This window comes from Megalobrama amblycephala, linkage group LG20 (assembly GCF_018812025.1).
Source record: "Megalobrama amblycephala isolate DHTTF-2021 linkage group LG20, ASM1881202v1, whole genome shotgun sequence".
Classification (NCBI taxonomy): Eukaryota; Metazoa; Chordata; class Actinopteri; order Cypriniformes; family Xenocyprididae; genus Megalobrama; species Megalobrama amblycephala.
The window spans coordinates 8,263,477-8,278,577 of NC_063063.1; the positions used below are offsets into that span (position 1 = coordinate 8,263,477).

General features: G+C 37.4%; 1 protein-coding gene across 1 annotated transcript in view; it reads right to left on the reverse strand.

Moving 5' to 3' along the window:
* Positions 1-12,984: 12,984 nt before the first annotated feature.
* Positions 12,985-15,101, reverse strand: part of pth3r (parathyroid hormone 3 receptor) — a 33,297-nt gene continuing 31,180 nt past the window's right edge. The window contains exon 14 of the mRNA XM_048171470.1: positions 12,985-14,295. Coding sequence (XP_048027427.1) covers positions 13,858-14,295 — 438 coding nt within the window. The 3' untranslated portion in view covers positions 12,985-13,857. The remainder of the gene's footprint in view (positions 14,296-15,101) is intronic.

Sequence of the window (15,101 nt, forward strand, 5' to 3'; positions counted from 1 at the left end):
TCAATTAAGACATTTAAGTAGCTTTTATAAACGCCCCTTAGAAAAAAATAAAACATTACTGGTGTGAATCTTGAGACAAAGCAATAGCACTGACAGATTTTAAGATAAGTGAGTGCAAGTTGCTTTCAGGTTGCTTTCAGCTCAAACATGCATTTTAGTCTAGGACTAGCTTAAACCTTGTCTGTGAAACCAGGGGACTAAGTCATAATTATGAGAAATTGATCACATATTAAGTCATAATTGAGATTAATCAAAATTATGAGATAAAAAGTAGAATACTAAAAATACTTTTATGTCACAATTATGGTTTAGTATGTCATAACTTTGATTTTGTGTCATATTTATGACTTTGTATGTCATAATTTCAGCTTTTTTATCTAATTTCACATTTTTATGGCTTAAAATACTTTTTATTAAATAGTTTTGATTTACCAAAGCATGTTTTTTTCTTATGTGGCAGAAATGGCCTTCCATAATATAGAGTGCTGCAGGGATGATGTATTTTGTAAGCAAAAACCTAGAAATGAGTTAGTATTTTAGCTCTTCCAGTTTTTGATTAAAGGCGCAATATGTAATTTTTGCCATTAGAGGTGACAAAACAAAGGTGTAGCTTGATGACGCTTTGATTTCGTGGAATCATGGGAGGTGTTGTCATCACAGCCGGTGGAAAAGAATCAGACGGGACTTGGGCAGAAATCATATTCATGGATGAGCTAATGTATTAAAGATTTATTAACATTACTATAGTATGAAGCAGGGTGTGGCTGAAAGCTGTTGGAGCAAATGTTAATGAGAGACAAGCATGACTCATGGCTGGAGAGTAGTGGAAAAACATGTACTCATGTGTTTAAAGGTGCCCTCGAATGAAAAATTGAATTTATCTTGGCATAGTTAAATAACAAGAGTTCAGTACATGGAAATGACATACAGTGAGTCTCAAACTCCATTGTTTCCTCCTTCTTATTTAAATCTCATTTGTTTAAAAAACCTTCGAAGAACAGGCGAATCTCAACATAACACCGACTGTTACGTAACAGTCGGGGTGTATGCCCCCACTATTTGCATATGCCAGCCCACGTTTCCAACATTATAAAAGGCATTAGAGGCATTATAAAAGGCAGCCAGTATTAACATCTGGATGTGCACAACCAAATCATCAGACTAGGTAAGCAAGCAAGAACAATAGCGAAAAATGGCAGATGGAGCAATAATAACTGACATGATCCATGATAACATGATATTTTTAGTGATATTTGTAAACTGTCTTTCTAAATGTTTCGTTAGCATGTTGCTAATGTACTGTTAAATGTGGTTAAAGTTACCATCAGTTATTACTGTATTCACGGAGACAAGAGAGCCGTCGCTATTTTCATTTTTAAACACTTGCAGTCTGTATAATGCATAAACACAACTTCATTCTTTATAAATCTCTCCAACAGTGTAGCATTAGCCGTTAGCCACGGAGCACTATCAAACTTATTCAAAATCAGAAGTAAACAATATAACAGTATACAATACTCACATAATCCGATGCATGCATGACGAACACTTTGTAAAGATCCATTTTGAGGGTTATATTAGCTGTGTAAACTTTGTTAAGGCACTGTTCAAGGCAAGCGCGAGCTCTGTGGGCGGAGAGCACGGGATTTAAAGGGGCCGCAGCATAAAATCGGCGCGTTTATAATGATGCCCCAAAATAGGCAGTTAAAAAAATTAATTAAAAAAAATCTATGGGGTATTTTGAGCTGAAACTTCAGAGAGACATTTAGGGGACACTTTAGACTTATATTACATCTTTTAAAAACATAATCTAGGGCACCTTTAAGTATTCTAAACCGAGGTGCAAGTATATTTAAAGGTACTCTATGTAAGAATGACAGCTAGTGGTTGAAATGGGTACTGCAGTCCAAATTCAAAATATTGTTTGCCCCGCCCCCTCCTCCTCAGACTCAAAGCTCTCGCAGGTTGCCAGTTTGAAGACACGCAACAGGAGCGAGCTCAATTGACACTGGAAAGCGAGGAGACTAAAGCCCCAGTTATACTTCAGCCGTCATGCTTGCGCATGCGCTGTTGCACGCGCGAAAATTACGTCATGCGGAGGGCTCGAGGCCAGCCGCACACCCCGTCCGCACGCAGCCCAAACTTCGAGACCGCGCGGATGGTGCGCGTGCAACAGCGCATGCGCAAGCAGAAAAGAAGAGTCCACTAGGTGGCAATATGCACAGTACTGAGCACAATGTCCAGTCGTTGAAAGATTCAAAAATAAGACGAGTAAACTCAAAAGAATGCCTTCTCCATCGTTTTTGATTCCTGTTCTCTTGGTGTATCTTCTGAACTATGTTGCAATGGTGGCAGCACTATATTTCTTCTCCGATCCTGCCCAGCGAATGTCCGGTTGTCTGGTATAGATATAGTATAGAAAAAATTGCACTGCGCATATGTTGAACTCTGTCATTCGCGCGCTTCCTTGGTTTAGTATACTTTGAAAGATGCGTCCGGGTGTGGAAAGTGAAGTATACCCGGGGCTTAACACACTGTAAGATAATTAGTTGATTTATTGATTTATGATGAGTTGATATCATGTTTTAATATGCTCCTATTCATAGAGATTTTTAGATGGATGCTGAGGCTTTTTAGGTCGGGTAGAATCTGCGATCTCTGACCCAGTTTGTTCGCTGGCTTCCATGGCTGCAATTCGCGGCATGTGTTTTCCGCTAACTGGCAACCTCGGGGTGGTGAAATACCATTGGGTAAATTAGCAACGTGCGGTCTTGCACAGACCAAAACAAAAACAGAAATTCCTACACGGAATGCAATTTTCAAAGTAAAATAACTGGCTGTTGCAATGGTTTTCAGAGAAACGAGTATGTGGACTGCGATACGTTCATAATCAATCCAGAATAATTTGTATTGCAAATCGAGAATTGATGTATTGTTCCAGCCCTAATGATTATTTTTGTGTTGATGATTGTATCCAAACAGTTGCTCACCTGTCTAATAAAAACACATAATATATTAACGCATCTTTGGTGTTTCCATGGTTTAAAAACGGAAAATCAAGGGTAATGCGGGTATGATGTCACTGATATGTGACGCACGGACACGGTCCATGTCATGGTTAATATTGATTATTTCTCTGGATTTAAACATTCTTGGAAACATTTGGAATGTAAATACATTAGTCAATAAAATATATAACTCTGTTTTAGTGGTTTTTGGATATTTTAATCCAAAAATCTTACATATTGTGCCTTTAAATTCCTGAAGAAAGGTCTGTGGTTAACACAAGATCAAAATATTTTGATATTTTATACTACGACATAAAATAGACATACAGTCAAACCAAAATTTATTCAGACACCTTGAACATTTCATTCATTATTACAGTTTATTCACTATAGTTTAAAAAAATGGTAATAAAATATGACAAGATCTCAGAGTTAAACTGTGTCAGAAAAAAAATCAATCTTATTTATGTCAGATAACACTTAAGCAAAACATGGTCAGGTCGAAGTGTCTGAATAATTTTTGGTTTCAAATTTTTATCAGTTTTACTGGTAGTCCACTGTATGAAGAATTTTCGGTTATAATATGTCAGTTTACTTTATTTTGCTATCCTCACTTACATAAATGAACAATAGTGTCCTGCACCCACTAGTAAAAATATATCAAAAATAACAAAAATGTCTGAATCATTTTTTGGTTGACTGTAATACCCCCTTGTGTGTGTGTTTTTTTTTTTTTTAATTATTACTTGCCTTGAAAAAGGCAATGCGTGGCTAAATGGGATTACAGAGGTCTGTCATCAGGACGAACAGGTAAACTCATTTCTTGTCCACTTTCCAGCTTCAATGTGTTTATAATCACGCTCTTGCAAATCATTCTAACTCAAACTTTCAGGGAAAATGTTTTTAAATAAAGGTTCCGGGTTGGCCAACAAAAATACGTCATTACTACAGCACTTTATTTGGTAGGCTATAGCATGCTGGTTGGACCTGGGAATATCTCAAATTAAAGGGATAGTTCACCCAAAAATTTAATTTTTGTTATTAAGTACTCACCTTCATGTCGTTCCAAACCTGCAGGACCTTTGTTCATCTTCGGAACACAAATAATGATTATTCAACAATTTTCCTCTTCTCTGTCATTCTCCTACGCAGTTGACACAGTGCAGAGCTTCCATGTTTACATCCGCACGCCTGGCTCATTATTGGCCAACGCAGTTTATGTGAGCACCACAATGTATGCGTGTGATGCTGACGCAGTTAGCGTTCTGACGTAGAACACTGAAGCTTTGCATTGCATCATCTACGTAAGGAGACCGACAGGGAAGAGGAAAAATTGTTGAATAAAGTCGTTATTTTTGTTTCGTTTTTGCGCACAAAAAGTATTTTCGTCACTTCATAACATTAAGGTTGAACCACTGTAGTCACGTTGACTACTTTAACGATGTCTTTACTACTTTTCTGGACCCTGAATGTGGTCATTTCATTGCTTTCTATGGGAGATAAGTGTTCCGAAGCTGAATGAAGGTCTTGCGGGTTTGGGACGACATGAGGGTGAGTAATTAATGACAGAAATTTAATTTTTGGGTGAACTAAGCCTTTAAATGTCCCACTTCAGACCTTCAGTGAGTTCCAGTCACACACCACGTTCACATGCTGACCACATGATGTCGCCATGAGAGCATCTTGTTTTTGTGTCATGGCAAAAACAGAATAAAAATAACATAAAATCGCTTTGAAAACAGATGACGAAAAGCAAAAACCAAGGTATCATTTACATAAACTTAATGTCTAATGTAAATTTAGTTTTTACAAAACCTAAACAAATCAAAAGAATAATAGGACTATTATGAACGATATGTTAAAAATTATGAAAAATCTCCATCGCTTATTTATACTTATAACAAATAAATGTTTTTGTTACATAAAACAAGATGTGACAGTTAAGTGATTAACTTTACACCATTCTCTACAGACTTGCTTTCCACTCTCTGATCTCTCTGTATAGAGATTATAGATATATTATTATAAGATATTATATTATAGATCAGCTTTTTCCACCATATTTTCATATCGACACAACCGTCCAACGTCACAACTCAGCAACTCAATTATCATTTAGAATTCAGTTTCCCATAATGTGCTCAGAACTCATAGCCTAATTATGGCCTAAATCTTAAAGGGTTAGTTCACCCAAAAATAAAAATTCTGTCATTAATTACTTATATGTCCTTCCACATCCGTAAGACCTACGTTCATGTTCAGAACACAAATTAAGATATTTAATCCGAGAGGTATATGACTTGTTCATGGACAGCAATATCCTAATCCAGTGGTTCTCAAACCTGTCCTGGGGACCCCTTACCGCTGCACATTTTGTATGTCTCCCTCATCAGACACACCCAATTCAACTCTTGCAGTTTCTACTAATTAGTTAATAAATTGAATCAGGTGTGTTAGATGAGGGAAACATGCAAAATGTGCAGTGGTGAGGGGTCCCCAGGACAGGTTTGAGAACCACTGTCCTAATCAACGCTTTCAAGGTCCAGAAAGGTATTAAAGACATCATTAAAACCGATGAAGTGACTGCAGTGGTTCAACCTTAATTTTATGAAGCGACAAGAATATTTTTTGTGCGCAAAAACAAAACAAAAATAATGACTTTATTCAACAACATCTTCTCTTCTGTGTCATTCTCATACATTGTTTACGTCCAGCGCTCCCGGTTTCAACGTCAGAACGGCGACTCATTGGCTGCTTCCGAAAACTGGAAAATGCTGCCTTCTGAGGACACATTTCAAGGTAGTAAGGCATCAAGGCACGTCCGAATCCAATGTTAGCTTCACATCCTGTCTCATGAGATAGGCTACCTTGTTCAGATCGATTTTTGAAGGAAGCATGGATGTATCCTTCGCTGCCTTTGATATCCCACAATCCTGTGCTTTCCATTCTGTGACAGTTGAGCTAGAAAAATAAAGATGGCGTCCGAAAGTTGCGTTTGCTGCTCAGTTTGTGTGTAAATGTACGATTTTGACCAACATATTTCAATTTTGATATCATTTCTATCGAGAAATTATTACTGTAATAATTATATATTTGTTAAGTTCTCACCAAAGCTCGCGCTATATTGCTGTAGATCATTAAACTGTTACGCTGCCTCAGTCTCTCCGAAATCAGTTCGTGAGGTGCCTTCATGCACAAACGCTGCCGTACAAGTCAACAGCGAGGCAGCAAGACAGCTACCTAGGTTTTCCTGCGTCAGCATTACACGCATGCATCATGCCAGAGTCCTGTTTGATAAACCCGCACCTGCCCCGCACCCACAGTTAGGCTAAAGGTGCGTTCACGTGGCCTCGTAATTCCTGTAGTTACGAGATTCTAGCTTGTAAAAAGCGTTCACGTCCTCGTAGAGCTCGTAATTACAGCTTGTAACCTGGGAGTTTTCTGAAAGCTCCCAGATATACCACGTGGCCGCGCTGTACCACCTGACCGCGGTAGATTCATTTAGGCGTCGACAGTGCTGCCATGGAAACGCATAATTCCCAGTTCAAGGACCAAAAGGACGTGAACAGCTCCGAATATAACGTCACGTGTTGTCATTTCAAGATTCCGGTAAATACGAGGTGACGTGAACGCAGCATATTAATAGCACACCCCACCCGATATCTGACAGAAACACTAATTTTAGCCCGTACCCGACCCGTTTGACATAAAAACCGCGACCCAACCCGCACCTACATTAAATCTCCTACATGAGGTAGCCTAGACAAAAATAATTTTCTCATGTAGCCTAACACAAGCAATAAAACCAACATTAGACATTCTATATGTCACAGCATTTAATTAAACATTGCATTAAACAACACATGTAAAATAACAGAACAAATAATGTTTTAATAGGCCTATTTATACATATTTTGGCAGATTCACTCGGCATTTAAACGCGGTTGTCTCTTCTGAAACTCAGCAGTGTTTACCTGGTCGCTGGTCCTCTTTGTAGCAGCGCGAAAAATATTCTAAAACTTTTATTCAAATTGTGAATAGCCTATTAAATACATAAAGCGAGCAAAGCGAGCTCCCTAATCATTATAGCGTTCAATCAGTTGTAGCGCAATTGGCTACAATTCTCAGCGCCGCAAATTGTGCTGTAAGCATTTAACGGACTTCAGATAGAGCATGAACACAAATAAGCACGGGACCATTTGAAATGAACCGAGTTGGAATCGTCTTATTGGACCCGCAGTTCGCCCGTGCCTAGCGCATGTCCGACCCGCACCGCACCCGACACGTAAATATTGGGGTATTTTGAGCTAAAACATAGGCCTACACACTCTGGGGACATGAGAGACTTATTTTACATCTTGTGTATTTTACATCCCTTTAATTTGTGTTCCGAAGGTGAACAAAGGTCTTACGGGTGTGGAACGACATGAGGGTGAGTAATAAATGACAGAATTTTCATTTTTGGGTGAACTAACCCTTTAAATTTGGTTCTAAAGCCTCGCAGCCCGGATGCTATTGTGGGTGGTTGTCACAGTGTTGTTATATGGTTTCAAGTTGTTTTTGCTTAATTTATATGTAGTTTGGGTGTTGTAGGTGATTGCGAGGTGGCTTTCTGCCTCAGGCCTAAGGTGTTTTATTTCTAGTGTCTGATTACAATTTTACAATCTTTATTCATCTTAAAAACTCAAGCATAGCCCACGTTTACAAAAAAATGGATGCAGTTATCAATATATCCACTAGAGGTCCTGTTTTCAGCATCATTGCTAAGACACCTTACACATCTGTCTATTGTTGTTGCACTGTGAATTGTAAATATTTAAAGGTGTCAGTAGTTAATCATTGAATGTGCAATGCACATTCATACTGTTAAAAGAATAACAGACAATGCAGTTGACAAGTTTAATATGCTTGCACATTTGTATGTGAGGCAGGACGAGACTGTCTATGTCCTGGGCTGCATCCGAAAACCTAGGCAGCTGACTTGATGCCTCGCTGCCCTATCAGGCAATGGCTTGTAAGGCAGCGTTTGTGCATGAAGGCACCTCACGAAACTGATTTCGGACAGATGAGGCAGCTTCAAAGGGCTTTAAACGATACCAGACAAGGAATAAGGTTCTTATTTAGCGAAACTATAGGTCATTTTCTAAAAAAAAAAAAAAAGAAAAATGTATATGCTTTATAAACACAAATGATCGCCTTGCAAGTGCTTCATACAGCGTAAGCTTTTTGAAGAATACGGAAGGCGGTCTGGCAGAAGCCCTTGCGAGGCGATCGTTTATGTTTATAAAGAATATACATTTTTATTTATTTTTTTTAGAAAATGAGCAATCGTTTCACTTTATTCCTTATCTGGGATCGTTTAAAGCCCTTTGAAGCTGCACTGAAACTGTAATTTTGACCTTCAACCGTTTGGGGTCTATTGAAGTACACTGTAAGGAGAAAAATCCTGGAACGTTTTCATCAAAAACCTTAATTTCTTTTCGACTGAAAAGAGAAGGACATGGACAGCTTGGATGACATGAGGGCGAGTAAATGATCAGGAAATTTTAATATGAAAGTGAACTAATCCTTTAATGATCTACAGCGAAATAGCGCAAGCTTTGGTGAGAACTAAACAAATATTTAATTATGTTGGTTAAAAACGTACATTTACACACAAACTGACCAGCAAACGCAACTTTTGGATGCCATCTTTATTTTTCTAGCTCAACTGTCACAGAATGTACAGCACAGGATTGTGGGATATCAAAGGCAGCGAAGGATACATCTATGCTGCCTTCAAAAATCGATCAGATGAAGATATCTCATGAGACAGGAAGTGAAGCTAACATTGGATTTGGATCGATGCCTTCCTACCTTGAAATGTGTCCTCTGAAGGCAGCATTTTCCAGTTTTCGGATGCAGCCCTGGTCTAGGTTTGGACCTGAAGCTCAGCTGTGAAATTCCTGACTGCAATGAGAGGGCGTCTAGGGCAGAGAGCTGAAATACTGTGAAATGAATAGAAAGTCTATGGGGGAAAGAACAGATCCATATTAGAAAGACAAAATGTTTGTTTTGAACTGGGATTGAAGCAACCTGTACGTGAAAGTGTTTGCCAATCAAACACATGCATCCTTTCACATCCATTTTTTTAAACCTCACTTCAAACATTGTGGACATTATTTTGTTACTGATTTGCATACCTATTTAACTTAAGTGCTGGTTTTACTTTTCCTTGTGTCCTGGTGAAACTGTTTTCTGTGTTCATCATGACTGACATTAATGAAGTACAAATTCCAGTGACATAAAGTATTTAATAAATACATATTACACGTTACAGGCATTCTGGATTTTATTCAACACACAAATATTGACAAAATACTGATTTCACATTAATTTTTTGTCATTGGCAGGTGGATTTCTAAATCTAAAATCACTTTATTTTATGGAGGAAGAAAGTTGTGTCAAGCGTATTGATCACTGAAGAGAGAGTGTGTGTTAAAGAGGAGTATGACAATGTCTTGATCTTCCCTTGTCACTTAATTCAATAGCAGTCCAGCATGCAAACCTACATGCGCTTCAAAATATCTAGGCCAAAATTTAAGATTTATATATTTGAATTGCACATATAATTTCTATCCATTTGGATTGCACAGTTTTAACATAATCTAATAAACTTAATGTGATGCATATTTGTCAGTCATACAGGGTAGACTTCTGCAATCAAAGAAATCATACATGGCATAGTTTTTTATTAAATATCTGCATCTATTTGATTTTAATTATATCTTCTAAATGTTTTTATACAAATAGCTTTATCAGTATAAATCTGTTCATTGTGAAAACAATAACATTTATTCAGTTAAAAAGTATAAACATGATTAAAATATGGCAAGCTGTGGAACAAGCAATATTTTAATTTCAAATGTATACGTTTGAAACAAACTGGATAGATTGAAGATAAATTATAGATATCTTATCCATTTCATTTATGTATGCCTGATAAATATACATAGACATTAAGTTTATTAGTTTGTTTTTGCTCAGGTACCAGGAATATTTACTTGGAAAAAAGACTAAATTTGGAGATTTGGAACCCAAATATCAAGTGAGGGTTTGTGAAGCACAGCGGCTGACCAATCATGATCTTATGAGTTTGGTTAATAATGTGCAACATAAAATGTGATAATGAGCTTATATTCCAAATAAGCATCTTATAATCAGCTTATGCTTGCTACGCTTACAAACAGCCTATCAATTTAAGATTTTAAGAGGGACATTAAATTCTTACTGAACATTTACCAGACAATGAGTAAAGTGAAAGACAGATATAGAAATATTTGAAACTGACAAAGCGAGTCAACTGATACTAAAGTTCATTTGTATAGTACATTTCAAATGTGAAAGTTTATCATATATGCAATAGGTGATAACAGCGTGAAGTTCCACAATTAAAAACTCAGCTCAACATTTTCTTAAGAAGTGTGTGGTGCTTGTGCTCTTAAACTCAGCTGAGGGTTAGTTTCAACAGTTTTGCAATGTATGTTGCTATGCAGTTATTACAGTGTTCAGGGTGGTTGCTAGGACATTGCTAGATGGTTGCTTATTGGCCCAGGTCAAAGTGCATAATCTATGACATTGTGGTCTCTAGATATTGTCCCCTTCTTGAATATAAATGTTTTTTTTTTTTGTTTTTTTCGTTTAATTGTCCAGCAGATGAAAAACGCTATTTGTACATAATGTTAATTTCCAGAAAAAATTATTTAGACTCCTTTTTTTTCGTTTTTTTAAAGCAGAATTGCTGTTACGTGCAATGGAAGTGAATGGGGCCCATTTTTGGAGGATTAAAATTTGATGAATGTAGCTATTTATAAATTTTCTTATTTATAAATAAAAGTAAAAGCACTTACATCAATTGACCCTTCGCAAAGACCCGCCCCCCCTTAGTTACTGTTGCTTTGTCCGACAAGCCATGGCACTGTCACACCACACAGAGTGAAAAATACATCGCAGAGCAAAGAGGACACTGACAACACATCGACAGACATGACAGAGCAGGTTACTTTTGATATTAAACAAAGTCCCAGTTTACAAATTGTGTAATTTTTTAAGAAATTCAAACAATAAAAACCGTTTTGTGTCGTGACAGATTGCTGTAACGCCTCAGCTCAAGCGGCTCGTGAACCGATCATCTCTTCCTACTAGTTAATTTATAGCATCAAATAAACATGAATGAACATGAGAAGGTATGTTGTTTCAAATGCGGAAAGACGTCAGTACACACCATTTTTCAAGTTCAAGTACACTGAGTTTAATCTTCTAACTCCTGACTGCTTTGTCAGACAAAATGGCGGATTCGGCGTTATAATTGGTTAGATCGCTTGTCAATCAAACTCCCAGCGAAGGGTCGATTCTGTGTTTGGCCTGTAAATCTGTTAACATCATTTTTATAGTGATTTTAGGATCATCGAGTTTGTTGTTTCGTTGTCATGGCAACAGAGTTGTGAAATTTAATATAACTTTACACGGGAAAAGTAAGTGGTTTTTCACACTAAATTTGTCTTAAAACAAATATTGTTTATACTATTGAAACAACATGCACCAAGTTTCGTCAATCCGAATGAATTGAATCCAACAGCAGATCTGTTTTCATGTACTCTAAACATTGTAATCTGATTCAAATATCCGTTTATATGTGTTTTACCCACATGGAAAGAACCTATATGTGGATATATGCGCATATATGAAACCTATATGCAGTGTATATGTACATATATGCTGCATATATGCACATATATGATAATATATATGCTGCATATATGCGCATATATACTGCATATATGCTATATATATGCTGCATATATGCGCATATATACTGCATATATGCTATATATATGCTGCATATATGCGTATATATACTGCATATATGTGTATATATGCCACATATAGGCAAAATTGAGGTAGGTCTCCTGTATTGCTTCTTCATATCCATATATATGCCCTATACATACAAGATATGTCTTCTATATAGCTAATGGCAGGATCTGGTCATTTTGTAGCTCATATCTCATTTTTGACTGTCATACATGATGCCTAGCTCATATTTTCTATTATCAAGGCAAAAACTAAGAATTAACGAAAAAAATTATGCAAGAACTTATGTATGTGCGAATGTAGCAGTTATGTATTTAGACAATTATTTTGTGTTTCCACTTGCCATGACCATATTTGGGGTTTCCTGCCGCCATGCTGACTTGGGGTGTTGACGCACTTTGCTGCTTCCCAGTCTGCATGAGACATCACAGCGGTAGGTCGCACAAAGTTTTTGCGGTGATTCAATTAAGGCCATGTTTCATGTAACAGCTGAATTCACATGATATATTTGTATGATTGTAATCCAAAACCCCTCTGTGATGTACATTCAGATGTTTCGTTGATTATTTTTCTTTACTTAAGTTACTTTTAATATCTCTCTTTCTCAGCGTTGTGCGTTGCTGCCGCATGCTGTTTGTATGCTGCACCAAGTCCTCATATATTGCCATTTGTGTTATACAGAATAAAGTGAGGACCTGATGGCAAGATTTTTCGCAGTCTGTCTTTGATTACGACACAACGCAGAAAATCCACAGCTACACGAACACGTGAAATTGGTCCCACATGGAAAAAACCTATATAAACATATATGTTTCAATATAGGTTTGATATAGGTTTTTAATATATGTGACATATAAAATTGGCCGTTTTCCGATATTATGTGTACATATATGTACATATATGTGTATATATATATATGTACATATATGTGTGCATATATGTGTACATATATGTGTGCATATATGTGTGCATATATGTACATATAATATAGGAAAACGGCCAATTTTATATATGTCACATATATGTAAAACCTATATCAAAACCTATATTGAAACATATATGTTTATATAGGTTTTTTCCATGTGGGTATATACATTCCGATTAAAACTTTTGCGCACGCGCTCTGCGTGTGACATCATAACAATCACACTTGCGGAGACAACCATGGACGTGACACCAACAGAGCTCATCTTTATTTTTGCCCTTTTGGCATACACATTCATAAATCAGCAATGGTTTTATTGTAAACGTGAACTTGTGCACTACGTAATGTGTGTCAACATCGCACTGCGCATGTGCCCCAGAGACTTCTGAATGCGATTGAGAAAGGCGTTCACATGGTAATTTTTTGCTATTGGATCGCATTAGAAAAGGAATAAATCACCCCTTCCATTCATTCGGATCGAGCTCAATTGGATCGATTAAGGTGTTTACATGAACGTTTTTAATCCTGATTACAAATGGATTATTTGGGTGCATGTAAACGTAGCCTGTGTACATTTTAATACAGATTGGCTCCATTCACTTTCACAAGTGCCTCATACAGTATGTAACCTCAAATTTTGCTTCTTTTTTTTTTTTTAAGAAAACAAGAGACTAGTTGAAAATACTGATTGAAATTGACTGGGCTTATAGCTAGTATTTAAACTCACGATATCAAAACATTTTACAAAAACATTTTTTTTATTTTTATGGAATATTGCCATATGCTTTTTTAAATAAATGATTTATCTGTGCTTGTCATTGTTTTTTTTAATTCATGTGCCCTCTTAATCTTTAATCAAAATAAGTTCCCCTCTCTCTTGCAGCATCATTCCCTGATGACGTGTTTACTGGTGCGAGGGCGGGGCGACCTGTCACTCACATGACATCACAATACGTCACAATAAGAAAAGACTACCGCAACTTCTGTTTCATTCTGACTCAATACTAGCCTATTGAATACTTAAGAGTTTCTAACAACAGTAAGCACCACTAATATCCAGCCAAGAGACCATCAAAGCATTGTTTCCAGTTCTTTCCAAGACATGGAACCAGAATGTTCCTCATCTGCTACAAAACATGGCTCAAAATCATGCTCACTTTCTTCTGCATTCCTGCTAGTCTGCTTGGACAGAGACCCTTTCCCATCAGTCTGCCTCAGAACCAGCTCATGCTGCTGCACTGTATAAAACACAGTCTCTGTATCGTGAGGCGCGTAGCCAGGTAAGTTTCCTGAATGGTGGAGACGTGATTGTCCTTTGCCCCCGATGGTCCCCAGAGGCAGGCCTTTAGTACCACTGACACTGAGACACACGCTGTGTGTGGTGGTGTGTGACATCATGCCTCCATAGTAGCCACTCCCACATCCTGCACTGCTGTTGACACGAGCCTTCTGCTTCAGGTCTAATGCAAGACTGCGCCTCAGCCATGCCTTCTTAACCTCTGCCTGCACCTGTTCATGATGGCATGATAGAGAGATATAAAAAGTCAGACACAGAAAAAATGGGCTGAGAGAAACACAAATTTAAAAGGTGATGTGTGTAATAATTTCTTCAACATTAAAGTTGCCCCTATTATGCTTTTTTGGATATTACTTTTCATGTAGGATGCAATATAGCTGTTTGTAAATGAAAAAGGTCTGCAAAGTTTCAAACATCAAAGTGCATGATAAATGGAGTTACTGTCTCCCAAACGAAAGAACTGATTCTGAACTGCCTGAAATGAGTCATCAGTAATTCCAGTCTTACTTCGTGCACAAGGTTTGTAACAAATGTGCAGAATGCCAGCCTATGGCCTTCATTGGCTGCCCAGAAACAGCATCTACTTTGACCCTCAAACACTGTAGTTGTAACCGAGGCCTGGAAGAGTTTGGTTCGTGTTGTTGATGTGAAGACACTGTTGTCTGTGCTGCAAAAGCAATCCATGAACTTAAAAAGAATGAGGACTCAGGCTCAAATTGATACAGTAAAACCGACGCCAACGTTACTGTTTGTATCTCTGTGTATCAAATGCTGAGAAAGCCTCTATAACTGAAATTCAGATATGATAATGTGCATTTTGTCTCCAACACGCTCTATAAGCGTTAGACCAGTCACAACAGACTGGGCCATATAACCAATCAGAGCAGAGTAGACTCTCTGAAAGGAGGGGTTTATCGAACCATTTCAGACACTGAGAAAGGAGGTAATTCTGCAATATAAATTATGAGAAAATTAAAGTGTTTTTGACCTTGTTGTAGGAGACCTATAAAACAAAATC